This window comes from Camelus dromedarius, chromosome 11, assembly GCF_036321535.1.
Source record: "Camelus dromedarius isolate mCamDro1 chromosome 11, mCamDro1.pat, whole genome shotgun sequence".
In the NCBI taxonomy this organism is placed as follows: Eukaryota; Metazoa; Chordata; class Mammalia; order Artiodactyla; family Camelidae; genus Camelus; species Camelus dromedarius.
Window position 1 is genome coordinate 44455067 of NC_087446.1, and position 27010 is coordinate 44482076.

Below are 27010 nucleotides of genomic sequence, written 5' to 3' on the forward strand. Positions count from 1 at the left end.
ATAGAAGGAACGTGTCCAAGTAGGCAAAATGCAATTTAGCCAAAGTGCGCTATTCTTCACGTGTGTCGGCACCAACCGTTCTGGATTCTCAAGGCTCCTCTCTACCCCAGGGGAGGAGCGGCAGCATAACTGTCTAAGTCACTGAGACCCGAAATCTGCCGCTGTCTCCAATTTCTAGACGGGCCACTAGACCTGAGGTCCTCCCGCATGGTTCTGCTGGGTCACTGCTCTGACGGCACACCCCTCAGCCTCACTCCGAGAAGCAGTGGAGCGCCTGCCACCTCAGCAGCCAGTAGGAACGTCAACACGGGCTCCCGGACGTCAGCACAGTTTTACAACCTTAATCTGAAAACCGGGAGCCGGCCCATTATGAAACACCCCGATGGCCGCCGGTCTCAAGATTCACTGACCATCAACCTGGGGCATTCGGACAGCTGCTGCTGGTGTCTTGTCCACTTTCCTCTCCTGGGAGAGTGCGACAAGGTGTTGTTTGAGCAGATGGTACTTTTAAAACCTGGATTTCTTTTGCGAGATTGTCTCACAAGTTCTCCAAGTGACTATTTTCATTCTGACTTTTCTATTTGTGGTATTTTTTCTAAGATGTCAAAAACCATGAGAATGATCCAGCAAAACACGTCTGAGCTCTATATGTCAGTCTCTGGTCCTTTCCTTATCGGCTTGCGTGCTCTGCTTATGCTCTCCTCCCTAGAAGGCCCGCTCACTCCCCAGTGCACAGGAAAAGCAAAATTAAGAACAAAATCATAGCTGGCCCTATAAGTTGGTGAAGACATGGCTGTCTCATATTTTGACTTTCAGCATATCACAAAATACTATTTTCCCCCAAAATTCCCTCTCATATCTGCCAAGGGACCATTTTCCCCTCATCCTGAGCTTGTAATTCCTACTTTGAGGATCATAGTTTTGACAAAGTCGATAAGGGTGGGGACCCACTCTCAAGAAGGCCCCCCAGAGACCTTTGTTACAGGACTGAACAGGCCCAGGGAGCCACCTTAGCCTTCTCATGTGGGGATGAATTTACCAGGTAAATGTACCATCACCCTGGAGATAAGAGCTTAGCGATAAAAGGAGCATATTCAACCTGCGTGGAGGGAGGAAGTCCTGGAGAGACCAGGCCAGCTGAGGGGGAGAGCAGGTGTTCAGCACAACAGAGGGCCCTGGAAGGGACCTTGCACTCTACGGGTAAGGAGAAGAGGGAGTCATGGGATCACGAAGGCAACATTTAAAGGCAGCAGTCTATTACTGCACTTTCCTCTAGAATAAGCTACACAGTACTGAGAAAGATGCTTAGGTTTTTCTAACGAGATTACCATCCCCCCAAATTACATGAAAACAAGAAAAAAATCCAATTATCACCGTAATTCTTGTGACACAGTGAAATTCTCTCTCCAAAAGCATCTCAAAGTCTGACGTAAGACATAAGAGCCAGTTATGTCTATGTCAGCTACGTCACTCCACCTACTGCTGTATTTCCAAGACCAAACATTAGATCTTAAAAAAAAACAAAACAGGATATATAATGGCAATAGAACAGTCTCTTCAACAAATGGTGCTGAAACAACCATATACCCTCCACAAAAAGTAACTCAAAAGAGGTCATAGACCTAAATGTAAAAATGCAATACAATAAAACTCCTAGAAGATATCACAGCTTAGATGGTGACCTTGGGCGTGGGAATAACTTTGTAGATACAATACTTAAGGCACAATCCAGGAAAGAAAGACTTGGTAGGCTAGACTTCATCAAAATTAAAAACTGCTTTGTGAAAGACACTATCAAGAGAATAGAAGACAAGCCACAGACCGGGAGAAAATATTTGAAAAGACACATCTGATAAAGGACTAGCGCCCAAAATGTACAGAGAGCTCTTAAAACTCAAATAAGAAAACAAGGAGGGGAGGGTATAGCTCAAGTGGTAGAGCACATGCTTAGCATGCACGAGCTCCTGAGTTCAATCCTCAGTCCCTTCTCTAAAAATAAATAAATAAACCTAATTACTCATCCCCCCCAAAAAGTTTAAAAAAAAAAAAACGAAAAACACACACACAATAAGAAAACAAACAACCTGATTAACAAAGACCAAAGACCTTAACAGATACCACACCAAAGAAAATATACAGACGGCAAATTAGCTATGAAAAGATGCTCCACGTCATAGTCATCAGAGAAATTCAAATTAAAACAGCAATGAGATACCACCACACACTTACTACAATGGCCAAACTCTGGAATGCTGACATCACCAAATGCTGGCAAGGGTGTGGAGCAATAAGAACTCTCAGATTTTGCTGGGAGGAATGCAAAACAGTACGGTCACTCTGGAAGACAATTTGCCTTTTTTCTCTTTTGTTTTTTACAAAACTAAATACACTCTTACCATAGAATCCAGCAACTGGACTCCTCGGTATTTGGCCAAAGGAGTCGGAAACTTACATGCACACAAAAACCTGCACGTGCATTTTTAAAGAAACCAATATACCCTCAGTAGGTCCAGACAATGCACTATTGTTCATCACTAAAAAGAATTAAGTTATCAAGCCGTGAAGAGACATGGAGACACCTTAAAGGCATGTTACTAAGTGAAAGAAGTCAATCTGAAAAGGCTACATGCTGTATGAATCCAACCATATGACATTCTGGGAAAGGCAAAACTATGAAAGTAGTAAAAACATCAGTGGTTGAGGGGGTGATGAATAAGTAGAGAACAGAGGATTTTTAGGGCTATAAAAATACACTGTGTAATATTATAATGATGACTATATGTCATTATATATTCGTTCAAGCCCATAGAATGTACAACACCAAGAGTGAACCCTAGTATAAACTATGGACTTTAGGTAATTACTGAGGTGTCAATGCAGGTTCATTGATTTTAACAAAGGTACCACTCTGGTGAATGATGTTGATAATGAAGGAGACTGTCTGGGGTGGGCGGCGGGGGCGGGTATTGGAAAAATGTCTGTACCTTCCTCTCAGTTTTGCTGTGAACCTAAAACTGCTCTTAAAAAGTAAAGTATTTTTAAACATAATGGGGAAGCTTCAAATTTTTAACAGTTTACAACAGAAGTTACTAAGAAAAAACAGTAAATGCAAAAAAGCAGGGAAAATGGTTTACCCATTTCTGATAAACCATTTGTTTCCCTAATAATTACAACTTGCAGAGGCCAAAATAGCTGCTGGAAAAACACTGACACCCAATACTTTCCTTTGCAACAGAAGTGTCTTCATGGACCCAACCTTCCTCTGCATATTAAATGTCTAACCACAAGATTGCTAAATAATGATGGTATCATTTCATCCCACAGAGTTCATTTTCTTAGAGGCAGAAATATAAATATTCAGTTTTTCTGCTCTGTCTAATCCATCTTTTTATGTGAATGTTTAGTTTCTCAAGTATCACTGAGACTTCATGACTTGACGGGCATGTATCTTCCCTTCCCCAAACCTCTCTACCCGACTCCCTCACCTGAAATGTTTATTCCAACTTTTCAAGTGAGTAAACAAAATTCCTTCTTAATAAAATACGTTTTAAGCTCATGTGTTTGATTTGTCACTGCCTACCCCCTCTGCCCCTGCCTATTTGATGAACAAGTGGCTTCAAAGCTGTTTCCTTAAATACATGAATGGGGAAAAGTGAGAGGGTGAATATAGATTTAGATCATGTCAGGCTGGATTGATAATTAATTCCACCATGATGTGTATAAAACCAGTAGGAAAATTTGTTTCTTTTTCCATATGACATTAGTGAGTGATTAAGAATATCACTAAGGTATTTGCCACAATCAAATACAGAATTGGGGGTTGGGGGGTCTTGCATACAAGGATTAAGTATTGATTTCACTCATCACAAAGCATTGTAGTAATCAACAGCAGTTCCAGGGTTCAGATATGAATTAGTAACCCCACAGTATCTCCAGCAAATGAAGAGTGGCCATCCTCTGCATCTGACATGCTTCATTTTTCATAAAGACTGCTTGTGGTGACTCACTGAGTCACATTCAGACCTCTAAGTTTAAATTCATAGTGTCCCACCTCAAAGTGTTTCCAGAATTTCTTTTTTCACTAGTAAAGACCCCATATATCAAAGATTAAAGGATTATAAATATAATTCACTTCCATAACATTTCTCCATGCATTCCCTTCCATCATAGACATTCACTCTCAGCCTACCTCCCCCATACCTCACCCCAGATATCAACTAGTAAAGCAACCTATTAAGAAGATCCAACCAGGTGGGAAGGGTACAGCTCAGTGGTAGAGTGCTTGCTTAGCATGCACAAAGTCCTGGGTTCAATCCCCAGTACCTCCATTAAGAAATAAATAAATAAACCTAATTACATCCCCACCACCAAAAAAAACCAAAAACAATTTTTTTGAATTGAAAAAAAAAAAAAAAGAAGAAGATCCAACCAGAATTAAGCATAACAAATAAAGCAGTTTAGAACATGGCCCCTCGTGATCCACACCTCCTGGTAGTCACACCCTTGTATAAGCCCTTCCCCTTAAATCTGGGCTGGACCTAGTGACTGGCTTCTAATAAATAAAGCATGGCAAAAATGATGGAATGTCACTCCTGCTATTAGACGGCAAATCTGTAATGTAACCTCTCCTGCTTTGCTGATTCACTTTTACTCTCTTGCTCACGCTGGGGGATGCCAGCCATCCTGCTGTGTAATGGAGAAGCCTAAATAGCAGATAACTAAAGAGGGCCTCTGGCCAATAGCCAGCAAGAAACTGAGGCCCTCACTCCGTCCAACAACCCTGGACTAAATGTTGCCGACAACCACATGAATGAACTTGGAAGTGAATGCTCTCTCCCTTCAGTCGAGCCTTCAGATGAGACTAGAGCCCCAGCCAAGAGCTTGAATGCCTCAGTGATGTGACTCTGAGCCAGCTAAGCTGCGCCCAGATTCCTGACTCAAAGAAACTGTGAGGTAATATATGTTTGGTCTCTGAAGCGACTAATTTGCTATGCAGCACCGGATAATCAATACAATCAGTATTTAACTTGCTTTAAAAATATGATGCCTCATAAGTGAGACTAAAAACATAACCACTCTCCTCAAATCTGGCAGCTACAGGAATCTGTCATGTGGCTGGGCTTTAACCTGGGGACCTGGGGGAAATAGTATGCTGGGTCATTAGAAGTTTCAGTTGCCTTCTTCAGAGCCCGATACTCACTTTCAGAGCGTCCCCTTCGTTGCCTTCCACCACTTCCAGAATTAGAGCAGCCAGGATGTTAAAGCCTTGGCAGTACCCAACATTCTTGTTCCATCGGGCGTAGGCCAGCAGGACCCGCTTCAGCACAACCCTGTCCTGCTCAGCCTCCTGGCCGCAGTAAGAACTGCAGCCCGTGCGGTGAAGATCCTAAAATGAGAGGGAAGCAATATTTTCTAAAATAATTCCTTATGCTCTCTCCAAAAACAAAAAAACTTCAGTTATTTGCTATAGCAGTAACTAGAATCAGATTATCAACATGGATTTTAGTTTTCAAAAATGTATATGCAACTTGTACACATGGACCAAAGCTTTTTTTTCTTTTTTTTTTTTTTTTTTTTTTTTTTTTTATTTTCTGATGTGCTGAGGCAATTTCAAGAGGAATTTCAGTCAGGCAAATTTTCTACCTAAAGTATTTCTGGAGTTAACACCAAACGGGACTAGGAATTAACAAAAATTATATTATAATTCTATATAAACTGACAGTTTATTTTAATAATACATCTCAAATAAAACAAGTCATTCCAACACACGTATGCTAGATGCTAACATTATTTCTTTCTACAAAAAAAAAAGATAAATAATATTTAGCTATGAAAACTCCAAATAGTATTAAGGAGCAAAAGAAAAGAATAAAAAAATGCAGCCTGAACTGTTAAGAGACACAAAAATCATTCTGTCCAAGCTGTTTTAAAATTTTGTGCAAAAAAGGACAAAAACATTTGCTGTACTATAATATTTAATGAGGGCAAAATCTATAATTTAATTACCAAGTGGAGTCTATGACTTTCAGGAGCTGAAGTCATTTTGCTGACTTATTATTCACTTTAATAAGAAAATAAAAGAGTGTCTTAATAATATGATTGTTATAAAATGTGTATTGCCTTAATTCACAACTTAAACATAAAGAAAATATTTCAAACATGGACTACTTCATCTCTGAGAAACATACTGAAATTCTAAATAAATAACAGCTCAAATGCAGATAATGCAAAAGCTTTTCAAACAAACAATATAAAATTCTATATTTTCTTTTGGCATTTGTCTAAAACAGACCAAGTTAGATGAGAAAATAGCTCCTTTGTAGTTAGTACTTCCTCCTGAAAAAAATATGTTCCAATCTGCCAAAACATTAGCCATCTTCTGGTGGCCAAAATTTAGATGAAACAACTTCCCTTTTAAAACCTTAGCTGAGCATCACACGTAATGTACACATATAAAATAAAAAGCATGAGCTAGAGGCTTATTATGTAAGGGAATAATGATGTAAACAAATCAAAGCAGCATCCTTGGGTTTTGGCACAAGGCTCTCATCAACTGCAATAATCCAAGGCAGGTGAAACACAGCGACCTCCACAGCTGGCTTGAACAGTTGACTGTCTGATTTAAAGTAAACCCACCAGCTAATCTAACCACCTTCATAAACTGACAGTTAACAAATTATCAAAATCCTAATAAGAGCCTTATTATTCTAATATGAAATACACTTAACTTTAAATTTTTCTTGGTGACGTCTATGTAAAAACCCAGTTAAAAGCAGCAACCCATGCTGAAGAAAAAAAGGAATTTCAATCTCCTATCATGTGAGCAAGATAATAACTTAAATATAAATGGGAACACTTTCTTTTTACTGGCAACCTACAAAATTATGAAGACAAGACATCATCATGTTCCCCATTAAAAAGCCGTTAAATGATGAAATTAGGAAGCAGGAAATACACGGACGTCAAACCAAAAGGCTTATACAGCTCACAGCAGCTCAATAACAAAAAACAAACAACCCAATCAAACCATAAGGCTTGATCTTCTGTCCAGAAAACATCTGGCTCCTAGACTCTGCCTGCTAAGTCAGGACAAGAGACCAAATCCAGGGCATTACCTTGACTATCTGGATTCCCATTGAGTCATCATCAGGATTACTCCTTTCGTTGAAAGTGAAGCGCATGGTTTTGTCCCAGTCAATGGCTATACTGTGCAAATAATGATCGGCCAAGGTCAACCAAACCTGAAATATTAAAGAAGAAGAATGCTAAAGTAAAATACATAATTTCACCTTTTTTTATTAGGAAATAGTGATTGCATTCACCAAGAAAATGAGCACTTCTCCCAGACCAGACATGGCCCACATGTAGAAACCTCTAAGAACCTCGCTGAAATGATGCTGTACTAAGTTGCCCCAATTAGGGACTTTCATTTATTCTTTCAAGTAATATCTGTTGAGTTTTTACTATGTACCAAGCAATGATCAAGCCATTACAGATATTATTAAGAAAACAGAAAAGTCCTTCAGTTCATTGGAACAGCTACTTTATCTTGTACTTGGCTCTGTATAGCTCTCTGTGCTTGGGCAACAGCCTCCTGGTCGTTTTCTACCCTTCTGGTAGCTCAGGTCAATCCTGAAATCATCACTGACATCCTTTACATTCAATCCAATAAAAATTCACGTCAACCTAGCCTTCAGAATATGTCAGAATCTCACCCCTCCTCCCCATCTCCACTACCACAACCCTGATCCATCTCTTGCCTGAATTAATGCAAGTCTTTTACTGGTTTCCTGCTGTTGTCCTTGTTCCTCATATTCTCAAGTTAGTAGCCAAAAGTGGTCCATTTAAAATATAAGTTGTTATTCCCCTGCTTAAAACTCCCCAGTGCTTCTCATCTCACACTGGGCAAAAGTCCTTCTATGGCTATAAGGTCCTACGTGATCTGCCATCCCCCTGAGGTCATCATATTACCTCTATGACCTTCTCTCCAAATGTTTTCCTCTTTGTTCACTGAGCTTCAGCCACCCTGGCCTCTTGCTTTATCTTGCATACTCTTGAGATGATCTCACCTGAGTGTTTCCTGTTTGGAGTGTTTTTCCAGCGGGTAGCGACGTGGCCAACTGTTCACCTCTTTAAGGGCCCTATTCAAATGTCACCATGCCATTTACAATGCTACCTTTTTACCTCCATTCCCCTACACTCTCCTTATTCCTTTCTCTGCTTTATTTTTAGGCACATCATTTATCACTATCTGAAATACTTTATATTGTACTCACTGTAAACTCCATGAGGACAAAAATTTTGGTCTACTGGGTTTTTTCCCACTGCCACATCCCCAGTACCCCCAGAACAGTACCTGGCATAGAACAGATTGAATTAATGACTAATGAAGAGAGACCGATTTCAAATTACTAAATCTAGAATATCCTTTTTAACATTCCAGACACTTTAAAGAGGGATAGAGTGACAGTCCTTTTGTATTTGAGCCATCCAAATCCTCCTCACCTTTCTCCTCCATTCCTTTGGTATTCCTGTTGATAGTCTGGCAACTGCCTTGAGAGCATCATACCACTAGGAACAAAGAAGAAATATTGTCAAGGTGATAATACTGACCTGGTTAAGTACTTTTCAACTTTTTTTTGCATCTTGACATTTGTGGAGTATGATAAAATTTACACAGCACATTGGAGTAAACAGTCAGAGCTTCTTTCAGACAGATATGACTGGTCTGAGGGCTATGACGGCCCCAGGCTCTCCCACTTAGGTACCGTTAACACACCTGTGACGCACCTGCAGTACACACCCAAAGGTTGGGAAGCTCTGGTTCAGAAATCAAAACATGTATTATAGATTCAGAATAATAACATTTGGTTTTCTACATTTTTTCACACTTGCACCATTAATAAAAAGTGCAAAATTTTTCATTGCAAGTATAAACCCAGGCCACTTATAGCTTCATAAGTTATTGTACCTGCAATTTTAAAAACTGACTCCTATTCTTATGTATATCCAAGCATATGCTAGTTTTCCCACTTTGAGAATATAGCTCAGTGTACTCTGTAGATACCCAAAATATGGGTATTTTCAAAATTAAAAAAAAAAAATTACCTGCTGAAAACCATTTTGACCTAAAGATGGCTCAAGAGTGAACTTCAGCTTTGTGTCAACTCCTAAAAGAAAAGAAAAAATTCATAAATGTTATTTGGGGAGCAAATAACATTAAAATAAAACTAAAAATTTTCAAAAATAAAAGTAAAAGTTAACCTGACTCTGAGTCATCATAAAATTTTTAAAACATCTATTTTTACTAAATTGTAGTCAATTTTGTTAAAAGAAAAGGAATATTAAGTATTAAAATAGAAAAATATCCTGCAGCAATAGAATGGAGCTTGGTGTGTAAAGGAGTGTAGAAGGTTGCACTTGATAAGCTGCCTCCAGCTGCCCCAGACAATCTCCACCCCTTTCCTGGAGCCCTGATGACCTGCCTGCCTCCTAATCCTTAAAATTCCCTTACTCCCCTCCCTTTGGGGAGAAGGTACCATTAGAGCATGAGCTCCCCTCTCCATTCTCTGGTCATTGAATAAAAGCCTGTCTTACTTGGACACACACACACAAAAAGCTTATCACACAGAATGGTGGTTCCACAGTTGTCTTTAGTAATGCAAAAATAAAAACAAACAAACAAAAAAAAGACACCAAGGGCTTGGAGTTATACAGACCTCCATTCAACTTTGGTTCCTAGAATCAAGCAAATTTTTTAACCTGTCTCAGTCTCAATTCTTTATCCTTAAAATGAAGGTAATGTCTCAGTTAACTGTTGTGATGATTAACTGCAGTAAATCACCTAGCATAGTATAATTAATATTTATGAAACTTAGGAAAAGAATTCGCTACTTAGAGTTTGTTTTCTAGTACACTTGCTTGGACTAAGTCTTTGAAGGAAACTTAAGTGAAATATCAAAAGTTATAAAAATACTGTCATTGCCTTCCCAATTGTGGAATAATCCATTTTAACAATACTATTTGGAAATTTTCATATATTTTAAAATTCTGTCATATATTTATTCATTAAAGATGAGTTTATATATTTAATTATAGACTACAAGCTAAAATATAACTGAATTCTAATTCCAAGTTACCTACAACTTTAGATAAACTTCTTTGACTCAAATTCGAAATCTGTGTAATAAGTGAATAAACAGGAGAATATATAAAGACTATTTGCTATATTCATATTGGGCCTTTTTATTATTACTGAAGTGAAATTACATAAAAATTTTTACTCACTTAAATTCTATTAAAAATAGTACAATCAAATCTGAAAATGCTGTTTCTTCTACAACTTCAAAAATCAATGACATGACATTTTAAGTCACTTTTTGAAAAGACTAATTACTTAAAAGATCGAGTACCAAGATATACCAAACATTATCAATAGCATTCAGTTTTATAATTTGCAATTATCATTTATGAAGACACCTTTGCTTCTATGATGTTGAATGGCAGATTAGGCATACTGAAAACCTCTCCACAATTTCCACTACTTAAGGAGCATTGTTCAGAATTTGTAAAACTATAATAATAAAGTATACTTGTCTTTTTGAAAACATACATATGGAGTCAAGAAAATGGAAAGAGATGTGTCTGATTTGCCCGAGCCCGTGACAGTGTGCAGATGCCTTTCTTGGAGTCCGAGAAGAGTGCTGTGAATACAGGAGTTGGGTCCTAGGTTTCTAAAGTCAAACTGTGTGTGGTAGACAATCCAAGGCATCCAATCAATGCCCTGATAATTCTTTTCAGAGCTTCAGGGCCAAAACCATACTCTGCCTAGACAGATAAGATTTTCTTCTTCGAAGGTACATTAAGTACCCCCGACGGATTCCCATCTCTCTCTGAGATGGTTTAAATGAAGTCCTGCCTCAGTGCAGCTCAATGATACAATGACCACAAGAGTGCCTCCAGCTGGAGCGCATAATTTAAGACAATAAAACAGACCACTTTGTGAGGTTGCTGTCCAGACACGGGGTGCTGAATGGAGGAGCGTACAATCACGACGTTTGCTTTATTATAACAAAGACCAGGAAACCCGGCCCCACGCTGACTTTTTTTAACCGACCTAAAAGCCTCGGATTTCCTGTGTGTATGACCGAATAGGCTCCCTTGACTTTTTCAGAGTACCTACTGGACATCATGCTGATCACCTTGCTGTGCTGAAACCCAGCTGGGGTTAGTCAAAACCACAACTATTTTCTCATGATCAAAAATGAGTCACAGGATTTAACTGGAATTGATCATTCGCCGCCTGCATGCGAAAGCTGAAATCAGGTCATTCCCAATTCTTTGCTTCTAACTGAATAAGGGAGAGGATAAGGTTTATGTTTCATCTGATAATCACCGGCTGTTCCGGGTTCAGAAATACGAAACACTTTTAACGTGGGAAGGAGATTTCTTTTTTTAAGGGCAAAGGAAGACTGTGAATACTACAGACAGCAACCAGACACTTCCTTGGGGAGAAAAACAAAGAAACCACGAGGTTTGGAAAAGCAGCGACGTGTTCCACCCTTTGGGGCTCAGTGCCTCGGCAGATTCTCTCCTGCAGCCTCAGGATAGCAGGTCCCCAAAGGCCCTGGGAGGCGGGGGTGGGGGGGACGAATCCGCCTGGAAGCCAGCTGGTGCTACTCTGGGGACAAGTGCGCGCTAAGCACAAACACGAGTACCGCCGGCTCCCTCTGCAGCCACCCCTAGCCAGAAAGCCTTATGCCCAGGGGCCGCGCCAGGGCTGGGCTCAAAAAAACCCGGGGAAGGATGCCAGGCAGTGGAGCAGGCGCGGAGTTATGCAGCCTGGAGAAGCAGGGATGGGTAAACAGGCTGAAAACAGAAAGGCCTAGCCTAGCACAGCCAAGAGCGGTCCCGATCTTTAACCACAGAAAGGATCTCTACTTTGCAGGAGTGTTTCCTGCCTGCTTTCCACCTGAACGCTCAAATGAGAGGCTCTAGGCGAGATGATCCCGGCACTCACGAAGCAGAGACCCTCAGGAAAAAGCACCCGGTTTTCCCTTCGCAGTCGCTGCCCTCTCCAACCCCAAGTATCAAACCTGTACTTTTCTCTGCCTCGTACACTTCCCTCAAGGTCTGGCTGCTGGTGAGCCCGGAGCACAGTTGTTTGCACGGTCTCTGATGCCCCCGGCAGCCGCCAGCACTTTCCCACCACACGGAGAAGGCCGAGCACACCGCTGGCCAGCAGCTCCCGGCACAAGCAGGGCTGGACCGCGCACAGACCGCCGGGTGCGGGCGCGCGGACAGCCGGTTCTCCGCGCCTTGGGAGGCCGCTCCCCACCAGCCCAGGCCTTGGTCCGCTCTCTTCCCTCCCAAGCCGACCCAGCCCTGCCTGCGCCCAGCCGCGGTACCCTGCACCAGGCGGCCCGCGGGCTCTCCTCGACCTAGGCAGAGTCCAGCTGAGGCAGAGGCACCAGCTCCGGGGGCGCCACGCTACTTTCCGGTGCCCCATCTGCCACCCCGGGTCCTCACCCGGCTCCAGGGTGCAGAGCAGCCGGGGCGCGGTCCGGGAAATGCAGCTGCGCTTCTTGAGCACATTGCTCAGGATGGTGCCCACGCCGCCGCCGCCACCACCGCCACCGCCACCCTGCCGCTTCAGGCATCTCCCTCCGCGCCTCAGGGAGCCAGTCAGTTTGTCCTGCCGCATCCAAGAGCGTCCCGGGCTCCTGTGCGGCCGTCGTCCTCCTGGTTCCCCGCTGCCCTGCCGGCGTAGCGGCTTTGCGCGCTCCGGGCTTAGCGAGACCGCTTAGTCAAGGGTCCCTCGAGAGCAGAGAGGGTGCACCCGGCGCTGGAGGGTCGGGAGACCCTGAGGATCACCGCGAGAGCCGCCAAGCACGGGGCGGCAGGCAGGCATCTGCACTGCGGAGCCTGCAAGGCTGAGGCAGGAGAGGGCTTGGGGCGGGGAGGAGGGCGGGAGCAAGCGAGCGCGGGAGATGGAGGCGGCGCTCCCGCCCCCAATCCCGGCATCACCGTGCGCAGGCGGGGTGGCCTTAGCTCCCGAGATCCCAGCCCGCTCCCGGCACCTGCGCGAGGGAGCCGCGGAGCCCCGGAGCCACGGAGCCCCGGAGCCCCGGAGCCCCGGAGCCCGGGGACCAGAAGCAGCAACAGAGATTTCCGTGCTTCTCCCAAGATCGGGGAGGGGCTGGAGGGGGCACCAAAGTCGCAGGTGCAGAACAGCAGCGAGATGCCAATGCCCACCTCATCGGAGCAGCGTAGGAAGAGAGGTCAGCTGACCGCAGGATGAATCTGGCAGCGCGGCAGAGAAGCCGGTGGGCGGTGAGGCACCAATCTCATCCCAAATTGTGTTCACCTCCTTCCTGGCATCTTGGAGAGGCACGGGAAGCACGTTAAGATAATAATAATAATTTTTATTAATGGTTGTTTCTTTTGGAAGAATGGACTTCAAGATAAAAACGTTCCCCATTTAAAAGCAGGGCTTTTTAAAGTGCTTCCCTGTCTCTCCAGCCAAAGACTTCAGTAGTCAGAACTATTAGCGATAATTACTGTTTTTAAAAAAAAAAAATTCATTCTTGGAAGGGAGGGTATAGCTCAGTGGTAGAGTGCATAATTGGTGTGTACATGGTCCTGTGTTCAATCCCCAGTACCTCCATTAAAAAACTTAAATAAACCTAATTACCCCTCAAAAAAAAAAAACGTTTTTTTTTAAAAGTCATTCTTAAACTACAGCATTCACCAATGCAATATTAGTCATAAAGATGAATTCGAGTTATAAGAAAAGAAAGGATGTGGAGGGAAAAACCAAAATATCTGTATATGTCAATATTTAGAAAAGGAACACCAGATGGATTAAAAAATTTAAAAGTATTTATATGGAAGGGAATAGTGTAGAAGAGAGAGGAAGAGAAAACAGGTTTCTTTGGATGTGCCTTACATAATTTTGACTCTGGAATAAAATGGTTTCTTTTTTTGGTGGGAGGAGGTAATTAGGTTTACTTATTTATTCTTGGAGGAGGTATTGGGGATTGAACTCAGGACGTCATGCATGTTAAGTATGCGCTCTACCCCTTGAGCTATACCCTCCCTATTAATATTAATAAATCAAACAAAAGAAAACCCTAAAAATTGAAAAGGAGTGGAAACAAATGAAGCTAACTAAATATCCTGTTGATGGCATAAGAACACAAAAAAATAAGTAACTTGCTTTATAGTATTATGACTATCAGTAGTGGTACACATTCTAAGGCCAAATAGAGCTGCAAAGAAATCTTAAATGTCATTCAGTAGCATTATTGTTATTAATAATATTGGTGTTATTTTTTAAATTCTTATGTACATTATAGGATAAGCTAAATATGTCTTTTCAGTGTGGCAGAAAATACAAGTGTTCAAAGAAAAATTTTTTAATCCTGCAATAGTACATTTAAATTGAAAATAATAGTCTGAACTCATCTTTTTTCTTTTCAAAAATACATATACGTAGCCACTGAATAGGTTTAGAACTAAGGACAACCTGGAAGCAATGAACACCCATCCACCACGCACATCCAGGATGAAGTCTCTGAAAACGATTCTCCACTAAAAGGAACCAGCGCTCCTTTCAGGTATGACTGATTCCAGATCTGGGCCAGAAAATGTATAAGCCTGGAACATCCTGATGAGCTCAGGAAGGAAGGAAGTGCTCCAAGACTAATGGGGTCATGGCAAAATGACATGAAAGCCACATGAGTAGGCTACTATTGGCCAAAGATGGAACAGTTTGAGCATCAAAAACAAAGGTAGCTATTGATTGAAAAGTACTATTTTTTAAATGCATTCCTAATGATATTCTGAAAGAACTAGAAAAAGTCATATGATGGGCACACATTTTGTAATCAGTACATTCTGGGCATTGAGAATTACCCTCAGAATTTGAGGACAATGTCAGAAATTATATAACACTAAGCATGAAGTATATATTTCATACATAAGAATCTGTTAAAATGAGATTAGTCATCTGCAAAAGTAAACCCAGGGATATGGAAGCTAATCAGTTATGCCTGCCTGAGGTAAAGATGCCTTGAAAAGAGCAGTACTCTGCCTCATCAATTTAAAAGATGAAGTCACTGTTGAACATGTTCGTGATGAACTGTTTGGCTTAGACTTCCCAACATTTCACACCATGCTCAGGTACAGAAACTGAGGCTTCATCAGCCTGATGCTTATAGTTTCAGTACATGTTCATTTTCCTTCAGCTTTCTCTTAATTTTTATAAGATGTCCATTGACTGTTCTGGCCTGAGAATGATCACTGAAAGATGTCTGAAGTTTGGTTTTGGCCAGTTTCTTTGAGGGTACCAGAGAGCCCTGGGTGAAGATGGTGATGAACACCTAGAGTGAAAGGAAGAGAACTGGAAGGAGAGGGAAAAATTCAGAACAAGCTGGTAGCTGCATCTCAGTCTCATCCTCCAGAATGCTCTGCTGCTCAAACCATAGAGGGTTTGTGTTCTCTTTTTATGAGAAACCCTAGCACTGGGCCAGCAGGAAAGACAACCACGCCAGCCAAGAGAGGAGCAATGGGCTGTGCTCTGCAACACTGTCTCTGGAGTACAGAGGAGGCCATCCGGGGCTGGCTGACATCCGCCACGCACACCAGCGCACTCCCTCTGGCTCAGACTCCATGCTCACCGAGCAAATTTCTCACTGTCATTTGGCTTCCTGAAGAGACTCTGCTGCCGAGGAGGGAATACACTGACCAGTTAACAGCACTCAATATCCCTGAGTTCACTCAACTCTCAGTAAGCTGAAGAAATCAAATGTCTGGGCTGCCAAAGCTCAAGTGTAGACCCTAGATTGCCAACCCACCCAGATATGTCATGGCTGACAAAAAGGTCTCTCTCTGAAATTCTTCAGCTCCAGCACTTTTCTTCCTATTAGTGACAGGGGCTTGTTTACTTTCGAGATAAAAATTCTACATTACAGGGAAACACTGACTCTAAAAAAAAAAAAAGTTCTCTTGAAAATGTCCCCTTCTAAACTACATAGAAATCGAAACCAGCCAAAAAAAAAAAAAAAATTAAGAGCTTCTACTATTATAGCAATACGTAACAAAGGAATTAAATAATATTATTTTGTTTACATTGGAGAGGAATGCCAAGACTGCCAACTTTTGGAGCAAACAGATAATTAAGCACTAAAATACAATGCTCTAAAAACAGCCACAGCATAAGCCATATATTTATTATATGACTCATAGTTTCTTTTTCACGTCTGGAATATTGTTTTCCAAAAGCAAAAGACGTCATCTGAAGTCAACTTGCAGAGGAAACAATGCCAGCATGAACTTTGCTTGAGGATCTCAGGTGGCAAAATTTCCAGCCAAAGCCAACTTGCCATCACCCTCTACTGAGTGATCTTTACTAGTCAAATAATATTAGTGCATTCACGTTTGGGCAAATCATACCTTGATGGTCCAGAGCAGTTATGATTTAACCTGAATTTTGGGGAAGGAGGGCTCCATGAAAACTTCACATCGGATGAGAATCTGTTTCTTGCCTTGCTGAAGAAAATGAGTGCTTAGAGGAAACACCCTGAAGTCAACGCTCTCTTCAGACCTGCCTAAAGGCAGGGCCTTAATAAGTAGCTGCTTCAGTTCATTATCCAGGACGGAGCCCACACAGCTGTGAGCTCATGGTGGCAAGCATCATAACCATTTTCCCTCACGAAAGAGACAGAGGCAGGGCAGCAGGAAGAAATCGAGGGGAAAGAAAATAACTTCCAATTATCTGACACAGCGCATGCCGTACATAGGACATTTAATTTTCTTTCTGTATGATTTCTCAGTCATAAAAATCTACTTCTCTACTTAAAAACAGGCATCCTTGAAGACACTCAGGTGTGCCTTTTGTATTTTGTTTATCTCAGAGAAAGGATACTGTCGAACGTGGAACCAAGGAGCTTTGAAATTCCAATGCCAGCTCACACTCAGTTTTCTGCCTTCTGATAGTCCCTGTTCATGTTTTTCTCAGGACCATTCTTTTTAATCAGATACTTTCAAAAACAAAGCCACTCTTGACAGTCCCCCTAAGCACGCTCAAATATTCTGGATGAAGTAGTGAAGAATAACTAGTTTTATTTACAGACCAGAAAGTTTCCAATTCAAAACTTATCTAATATAAAAATGTAATTCCTAGCTGGAGTGGAAGTCCCATTTCAGAGAACCATCCTGGAAATGTACGTAAAACCCTGCAGCCGGGTCCATGCAGTCCCAGACACACAGCTAACCCGAGATTTTCTATTTTCTAGGAAGTATTTCCTTGCTTCAAAATAACTGAAATTGATTCAATACCACTTGAGGTAGGTTTGTGTTGACCACAGAAAGACATCTTTATATTTCTTTTATTCATTCATTCGTGAAATAAACATTTACTCCTCAAATGCTGTAGGAAAGGCATTGTGCTGTGACCCATGGGGAATGAAAAGTATGAATTCAGTACATTCTCTAACCTCAGGAAGCTTTTAGTTTACGGAGGGACAAAGTGGGTCGTGATAGGACAGTGGAAAAGGTTTACTGAAAATACTATGCAAAGAAATATTGCTATGAGTTATGTCAAAAAGTGTTCTGCCTATGTTTTCCTCTAGGAGTTTTATAGTATCTGGTCTTATATTTAGGTCCATTATGAATTTTTTTTTAATATAGTGTGAGAAGATATTCTAATTTCTTTCTTTTACATGTAGCTGTCCACTTTTCCCAGCACCATTTATTGAAGAGGCTGGCTTTCCCCATTGTATATTCTTGCCTCCTTTGTTGCAGATTAATGACCATAAGTGTGTGGGTTTATTTCTGGGCTTTCTATCCTGTTTAATTGATCTGTGTGTCTGTCTTTGTGCCAGTACCATATTGGGTTTTTTGCTTTGTTTTGTTTTGTTTCATTTCGTTTTGGCGGGGGGGGGTCCATAGTGTTTTGATTACTGTAACTTTGTAGTATAGTCTGAAGTCAGGGAGCACAATTACAGCAAATATGATAACTATAAATGAAGTACAACCTTTAAAAATTGGGAACCACTATATTGTACACCTGTAACTTATATAATATTACACATCAACTATACTTCAGTACAATAGTTAACTTAATACTATGCAAGTACTTGGATACCATTATCTCTACCTCCTCCTAAGTATCATACATCCTAATTTTTCCCCAGAGCGTCATCTCATTGAACTGTTAAATTTCACCTGAAAGCAGACCAAGAAAAAGGTCACCTCTGCTCTAATTATCACCTCTGCTCTAATTTCCAGTTCTGGAACTGGAAAACTGAGACCCATCATTTTAGAAGATGAAATCATTGTTCGACCAGGTCACAATGAAGTAGACAGCTTAGATTTCCCAACCTTTACACCAAGGCATTCTGAGATCCTTTGGACCTAGCTGAGGCCTGTGAAAGGAGAGGTTTCTCCGCCTGTTGATGCAGATTAGTTTGGCTTAGAAATATATGTTCCTAGAGAGGAAAAAGGCGATGCCTTTGAAAATAATATGCTTAATTTTGATGGTGAGAATAGACAAGTATCAGGAAGAGGAGAGAGATTCGAATTAACGTGAATGTTGGTTTGGCTGGCCCGGGAGCCTCCGATCTCCCAGCTGGGTCCATTCAGAAGAGAAGACGCAGAATGTGTGAACCCGACCGGGGAGCTCGTGAAACTGCACCTGGGAAGGCCTCCTCCGGGAGGCAACGTGGTGTGTCAGAGAAGTGCTGGCCGTGGAGGCAGGCAGACCAAGCTTAGAATTCTAACGCCCATACTCACTGGCTCTCTGTTCTTGGGCAAATTACTTAATTTCTGGGTTTCAGTTTCCTCATCTTTAGGATTGCCGATACCTACTTGAGTAACCGTGAGAATTAAGTGGCATGATGAAAGTCAAGGTACTAACACGGCAGTGGTACCAGGACGCACTCAATACACTTGCACGTGGGAGTCCTTCTTTGTGCTTGTGGTTAGTGTACAAGATAAAGGTTAAAATGGGCCTGTTCTCGGTCTACTGGACGTCCGCCCAGCAGAGGACCAGGACCTGACCCACAGGGAAACACTGACCGGCCAGAACACCCCCTCTGAGGTCCTCACCGGATGTTCCTCTTCCGCTTTCTTCCCCTGGTGCCCTCACTCAGCGGGAGGAATACTGTGTTTAGCATCAGGTCCACTCCAAAAGGCAAAATCAGAACTGCTAACTGGGGTCACAGAGAAGCAGACCTCAAAATGTAAGGAAGCTCCAACTGTAATAAAACGTTAGCCTCAGGAGATCATAAATGTCCTTTCTCTGGAGTTCTCAGGCAGAAACTGCCAGCCCAGCAGTCAGGAGTGCTGTGAAAGGACATTTAAAATGAGGTGAGAGTCAACTACCAATAGGAGTAAAGCAGCTTCCAACACTGTGATTCTCTGAGATCAACTGAACTGATATTCAGAATCTGTTACTCTGTACAAATTCCTCAATCCAATATAAATGTTGACCAAATAGAATACTTCGAGAACACAGTTCAGACTGTTACAGTGTCGGGTAAACTCAAGTCTAAGCAAGAAAGATCCTGTTGGCTTCACTCCTCATTAAGGATATTTTTTAAATGTACCATCATACTTTCTTGACTTAAAAAGAGTCGTCTGAACAAACTGAATTTTTATGTATTTATTAAAAATCTTACATTTTCTTTGTATTATTATTCTCATTGTCTAAGAGTCCAGGACAGGTATTAGGAAAGAACTGCAAATCATGTTAGGAACTACCTTAAAAGGGAAATGCATGTCTCCTGAGCTGCACAGGTGACAGGTACCTGGAGGGAAGAGGAATTCTATGGGATGTCAGTCAATACAGGCCTCAGCATTTTAAAGGGTAGTATATCTGGTGACTGACATTCACTTTTATATTTACCTCCACAGAGATAAGGGAGTTCACCAGGGTAGTCTTACACATGGTCATAAATGTGTTCCAGTTTTTGCAAGTCAACCCAAAGGTTTGGTTATAGAGAAAAAATCCTAGGGAAGCAGACGCTTTTAATAAATAGACTTTCGATGTGTTCCTTCTCTTCTGGAAGCAGTACAGGTGTGGCCTACTATACTCATGGACTTAATATAGCAGCACTGGCACCTTTAATTACCGCTGTCTGTAGTCCCAGTTTATGACCGAGTGTCACTCGGCGGTACGTCAGTCAGGCCTAACGCCAGCATCAATCAATATGCCAGCTGCTAAGGAGGGAACAGGTCATGTCTAAAGAAAGTTACCTCTGGTGTCTCTAAATTTTAAGCCTTCCTAATACTTGAAAACTAAGTCCCACGAGGTATCCTGGGAAAATTCAAAATAATTTTTTAGCACAGGGCCTGACACAGTAGAGACTCGGTAAAATGTTTTAATTGCATCTATGACATAAAGATCAGGCTAGGATCCTGCTGACTGGCCATTTTTAAATGGCACCTGCTTTAATACGTGCATTTCAGACGCCAGAATTCTCCCACCCCCTCACCTGATTCATCCACGCCCTTGAATTATTTATAGGTGGACCTTTTCTTCTCCATAGAGCACACTCCCCTGTGAGCACAGGGACTGACTGACTCACTATTGTGCCTCTCCCCTCCCTTGCCTGCTGCTGGCATGGGCCTTGTGCACATCTGACACTCAGGACATGAACATTAACAATACATAACATCATGACCTCATCATGTCAAGAGCCAGACCTTCCCACTCATTTAAGAAGGGCTTTTTATTCAACTACAGAGAAATTAGCAGATGTGTTTATGAACAGTATTTTGACTGACATTTACGCGATGTACCAAAAAAAATCCACAAACACTATTCTTAGTCTCCCTGACAAGTTTCCAAAATATGTGATGCTCAAATACCACATATTCGCTCTACTCATCAAATCAAAGATGCTCCTGAAATTCTAGGCATGATTGCAGTCAGCCAGTATGGTAGCTAAAATCACCACCTCTACACAGTCCTGGGTTTGAACCCATTAAATCAATCAATCAATAAATGAAATAAAATCATGGACTCTAGAACCAGCTACCTGGATTTGAAACCTGGCTCCACCACTCAGTAACCATGTAAACTTAGGTAAGTTCATCATCTCAGTTTCCTCATCCATAAAATGGGACAACTCAAGTATCTACTTCATAGGAGTTATTCTAAGGATCAAATGATGCAGGGAAAGCACTTACCATACTGCCTGGCTCTATATAAATGACTTATATCATTAATATATACTATTAAAAGCACTTATAATATTTTTTAAAGGAAAGACATTTTAGGCTTACCCATCAACACTGGTACAGATTACAAACGAAGCTGCCTGGTCACTCAAGCATCTTTGCTCTTTAATTATGTTACCTTCCATTTGGGCAAAGAGATTTTAGTGCAAAACCAGGAAGCCCATAAAAGGCAACATTCATGTAAGTTGACAGATTGTTCCTATTTCTCATCATCTTGATTTTTTTTTTTAACATGTTCCCTGGGGAAAATTCACTTCAATGCAAACAGGCTAATCCTCCCTTGCTCGTCATAAATTAATAAAGCCCCAGCATTAATTACCCAACAGCCTCTTGCTTTGCAAGATCACTGCAAGGGAGAAATCAATCTTTCACAGCAGAATTTAAGAAAGCAATTTTCTTCTCAATCTTTCTACTCCTCCAGTATTATAGCTTTTTTTTTTTAATAATACAGGCTGTTTTCTAAAGTTTGGTTCAATCATTTTATTTTAAAGGGCTTCCCATCATTCATTAGGAAGGTCTGGTCTTTCAATGTATTTTGATTATTTGCAATATAAGTAAGTTTGATGGTGTACTCTATCCATTCCTACATGTGCTGGCCAATTCCTCAAGTTGGGTGTTGCAAATACACCCTAGAAGGAGAAAGAGCTTGCCAAAAAAATCATTTGCATACATTTGTCAATTTGCCAGGACTATATTTGCTAGTGGAGACGCACAAAGAGAGAGAAGCAAGGATAAGAGGAGGAGAAAAAGAAGTAACTGCCAGCACCAGTACCAGCTGCCTGCCACGGAGCAGGCCCTGCGCTAGGGCTTCAGTGACCTCGTCTCGTTTTAACCCAACAAGGTAAACACTATTTCCCAAGAGATGGGGAGTAAAAGGAGAGTGTGCACATTTATCACCAGGGTAATTTTTTTACTCGGCATGGGGTGGGGGAAATGACTAAAAGAAAATATATTCAAATATAAATAGTTAACTCTGAGTGGTGGGAAGAGGGATTTACTGTACTATTCCTGGTACTTCCCTGATTTTCTTTTTTTCCTGAAGGAAGGAAGGAAAAAAAGAAGGAACAAAGAGGTTAAATAAGTTTCCCAAGGTCATACAACTAATAAGTCGTGAAGCTGAACCTAAGTCTACGTCACTGGAAAGCCACACTCTGTCCACCAAGCCAATAAAATATAACCAGATATTTTTGATCTGAGCAGGATCAAAAAACATTTTGGAAGTCCTGCAAGGAGACTTGTTCACAGCCCCATTTATGTTACCAAGTGAACGAAACATCCATCATTCCCTCAAACTCCCCGTGTATTATTTACCTACTAAAACAAGGTACTGGTAGAGAGAACAAAGCAGCAGCATCCAACAAGGTCAGCCCAGCACTGCCAGCTGAACAAAAAAATTCCACGATGCCGGAGCCAATGAGCGAAGCCCTTAGGTAAGGATTACAGAAGACCAGCTGTGCCCTGCGTGACGCACAGCAGGCATGCAGGAGTTCATCAGAGCCTATGGCGAGACAGGGCTCGGTGGAGCCTCATAGGGCAGTCCTTTCTGCATCAACCCACCCTCTAACTCATCCAGGAAAAATCTAGGCCACCTTGAAGTTCCCCCAAGAAACTGCAAATATGATTTGTCTCTGAAAACAATTTGCCAAATGTGAAACAGGGAACAGGAAGCTGGTTCGTTAGCTGAGAAAGCAACAAACCAAAGGCCCTCTCCATAGAGAGACAATGTTAAATAAATGATGAGGACTTGGGGTATGATCGATCTTGAATCATTTTTGTGCCACTGTTGTGTTCCCCCTCGTGCAGGGACCAGCTGTCACAATCACTGGGTTTCAGAGTTAGGATAACATGAGGTGATTCAACTAAATTGCCCAGATTTTTAAAAACATGTTTGAAAACTCTTGCACACTATCACACACAGAAAAATCTCATTACCCGCTCACTGATGTTGAAGCTTCAATGCCGTGAGTCAGCACTTGAGATGCTCCCTTGCTATATGTCCAACACTTAAATTACAGAATTTGATGTACAACCGGTCAGAATGGCTATCATTAAGAAGAACACAAACAGTAAGTGTTGGCAAGAATGTGGGGGAAAAGGAACACTCTAACATTGCTGGTAGGAATGCAAACTGGTGCAGCCACAGTGGAAAACAGTACAGAGGTTTCTCAGAAAAACTAAAAATAGAACTACCACATGACTCGGCAATTCCACTCCTGGTAATACAGCCAAAAAAACAAAAACACTAATTCAAAAAGATACATGCACCCCAAAGTACATAGCAGCATTATTTATAATTGCCAAGATATAGAAGCAACAGATGAACAAATAAAGAAGATGTAGTCTATACAGACAATGGAATACTACTTGGCCATAAAAAAGAATGAAATTTTGCCATTTGCAACAATATAGATGGACTTGGAGGGCTTTATGCTAAGTGAAATAGGTCAGACAGAGAAAGACAAATACTATATGGTATCACCTATACATAGAATCTAAAAAAATACAACAAACTAATGAATAAAACAAAAAAGAAGCAGACTCACAGATACAGAGAACAAACCAGTGGTTACCAGTGGGGAGAGGGGAGGGGGATGGCAGGACAGGGGTAAGGGCAAAAAAGGGTTATTATGGGATTATATGAAATCATGTGTTTGAAAATTTGAAAATTGTAAAGCACTACAGAATTCAAAGAATCTTTCATTCTAAAAAAAAAACCATAGAAATAAAAAATAAAAACAAAATTGGTGTACAATTTGATTCAAAATGAACTTTAGTCAAAGAGAAACATTTAGAATGCCTCTACCACCCTGCCTGACCTCATTCAATAAGTTGGGATCACCCAGAGGGATGCTGCAGGCAGCAAATTTAACTCTGGCTGAATCTTCCATGAGGAGAAATTTAGGTTAGGCCAGTGAAGTGGGTTTACCATCTCCTAATCTTCCTTGCTTCCTAGCAGTAAGGGCAGTTGAGTTCTAAGACAGATTACTAGGGCCTAAAGGAAAAGGTTGTCAGGGAGATATTCCCAGGGGAAAAAGGTCAAAGAACAATTGAGAGCAACAATGTCTAAGACTCGGTTCAACAGTCACCATCCCTCGTCTCCTTTCATGCTGGAGCTTTCCTCCGCGTCACCCTGAGACATTCAGTGAAGTGTGTCACCCACAACCAGGCTGCAGCCTCATGCCAGTGGTACTCTGGGAACCTTAAGAGGAAGACTGCATTTAGAGTGAAGGGCAGGAGTGCAGAGAAAAGACAGTGCTGCAGGAACAGACAGCACGTGACAGTGGAGAAGCAGGATGGCCCCAACAGGACGGCTGTGAAACCACCCACTCTCCCACCAGGTCCCCTATAAGGGCTGTCGGGAGTGGCGGCTGTATTTGCAATTGGTTGTCTCTAGTTCAGGAGGTCACTTTTCATTTCTCCAAAGCCATGCAATCAAGGGGAGTGGGGGGGGAGGCGGAGCAGTTGGGGGTAAGGGTCAGGATGGGGGCTTCGCACTGAACAGAGCATGGGGGGTGCTGCCAGCAGAGCACCCATCCTCTGATGGGAACAGCTGGGAAGACAAAAGCCTGGCAGGGAGGAGAAAGAGGGGCAGGAGGAGGAGGGAGGGGAAGACATTGTCAAGAGATCCCTAACTCCACGAGGTCAAGGAGCAAGTCTTCAGACTGGGCCTGAAGCATGACTAATCTGAAATCACAAACAGGGCGGGTGGTACAAATCTCAGATGCAGAAGGAAGCCTACGGGAGGAAAACAAATCACAAGATCACACTGGGGAGACCAGACAGGACAGAAAGCAGATGGATGGAGAAAAATAGTTCAGGATGGAGGCTGTAAAGACTTCAGGGTACTAACGGGGTGTTTTTTTATCTAGTACCATATGGATGGCACAAGGACAGGCCTGCTGTGCTTAAAAAGTCAGAGTTACCCCCTGTTCACAGTAGCATTGCTCCCAAAAGCCAAGGGGTAGAAGCAAACCAAGTGTCCATCGATGGATTAATGGATAAACCAAATTGGAATATCATTCAGCCTTAGAAAGGAAGAGATTCTGACACATGCTACAATGACATAGACGAACCTTGAGGACATTATGAATGAAGCCAGTCACAAAAGGACACGTACTCGGTGGTGGCTGCCAGGGACAGAGGAGAGAGAGGAATGGGGAGTTATTGCGTAACGGGTGCTGGGTTTCAGTTTCGCAAGAAGAGTTCCAGAGTTGGATGGTGATGATGGTTGCACAACAATATGACTCGACTTAATACCAATGAACTATGCAGTTAAAAATGGTTAAGATGACAAAGTTTATGTTATATGTATTTCATCACAATAAAAAAAAAAAAAAAAGAGAGAGAGATACCCTTAAAAAAAAAAAAAAAGGCCAGAGAGTTGCACATCAGCAATTGGTATTAGGCAGTTTGGAATATGACTTTCTTATGGCAGTATTTTCCAAGACATGGTTCATCTTAGGCATACTTTTTTTTTTTTAATTGAAGTACAGTCAATTACAATGTGTCAGTTTCTGGTGTACAGCACAATGTCCCAGTCATGTGTATACATACATATATCCGTTTTCATATTCTTTTTCATTAAAGGTTATTACGAGATATTGAACATAGTTCCCTGTGCTAAACAGAAGAAACTTTTTTTGAGCACCTACTCCGTGCAAGCACTGTGCTAGACACCAGGAACATCGAGACTGGTGAGTAAGGCACAGTCCAGCTTGAGATGCAGACCAGGGAACAGAGCACAAAATTCCATGTGGCCGGGACGAGCCTGAGCCATGTAAGCACCTAATTCAGACTACGCAGTCAAAAGTACTTTCCAGAAGAAATGATGTTGGATCCTCAAAGTAGAAGTTACCATAGAGAGATGGCGGAGAAAAGAGGACCAGAGAGAGGAAATAGCAGGTGGCAGGAGAGAACATGGTCAAGTTTAAGGACCATGTGTAATTCACCCTGCCTGGAGCGCTGAGTGGGAAGGAGCAATTTGAAGAGAGGAGGATGGACATTCAAATGGCACCCACACGTCAACAATGAAAATTATTCTTCTAAGCAGTGACAAACCAGTTGGGGGAAGGATGCTTTAGCTTCTGATCCATGATCAATTTTGTGGGAAATGCCACTAACAGCATATTAGGACAAGCACAGAATAGGGACCTGAGAGCACCAACTACTCATTTGGCCTTATGATCTTTGGGGGACTGGGGGTAAAATACACATTCACATGAAATGTACCATCTTAACCATTTTTTAGTGGACCGTTCAGTAGTAAGTACATTCACACTGTTGTGCAACCAGTCTCCAGAACTCTTCATCTTCTCAAACGGAAACTCTCCATCCGTTAAACAAGTCCCCACTCCTCCCTCTTCCAAGACCCTGGCAGCCACCAGTCTACTCTGTCTCCATGAATTTGACTAGTCTATGTACCTCATATAAGTGGTACCTATTTGTCTTTTTGTGACTAGATTATTTCATTTAGCATTATGTCCTCAAGCTTCATCCATGTTGTAGCCTATGTCAGAATTTCCTTTCTTTTAAAAGGTAAATTATATTCCAACATAAGTACTTACCACATTTTGTTCATCCATTCATCCATCGATGGACATTTGGGTTGCTTCCACCTTTTGGCTATTGTGAATAATGCTGCTGTAATTGTGGGTGTACAGATATCTTTCCCAGACTCTGCTTTCAATTCTTTTGGGTATACGGTTGACCCTTGAACAACATGAGTTTGAACTGCACTAGTCCACGTATATGCAGATTTTGTCAA

The 27010-nt window shown here is 41.8% G+C and overlaps 1 protein-coding gene and 1 long non-coding RNA gene across 6 annotated transcripts in view; one reads left to right on the forward strand and one right to left on the reverse strand.

Annotated features, from left to right (window-relative positions):
* The window catches only part of TBC1D30 (TBC1 domain family member 30), a 68996-nt gene that overhangs the window by 22422 nt on the left and 19564 nt on the right, over nt 1–27010 (reverse strand). For 3 of the 5 annotated variants that reach the window (XM_031462779.2, XM_031462780.2, XM_064491735.1), the window contains exons 3-6: nt 9109–9170; nt 8506–8571; nt 7116–7241; nt 5201–5386 (exon numbers count right to left, since the gene is read on the reverse strand). In XM_031462779.2, the coding sequence (XP_031318639.1) occupies nt 5201–5386; nt 7116–7241; nt 8506–8571; nt 9109–9170 (440 nt within the window). Of the gene's footprint in view, nt 1–5200; nt 5387–7115; nt 7242–8505; nt 8572–9108; nt 9171–12528; nt 13124–27010 lie in introns of those variants that run through there. The other 2 variants (XM_031462782.2, XM_010994211.3) reach the window with 1 other exon arrangement.
* LOC105101102 (uncharacterized) lies at nt 13085–23001 on the forward strand. The gene is made up of 4 exons (XR_010383207.1): nt 13085–13332; nt 14498–14618; nt 21934–22087; nt 22293–23001. It is a non-coding gene; the product is annotated as an uncharacterized LOC105101102 (long non-coding RNA).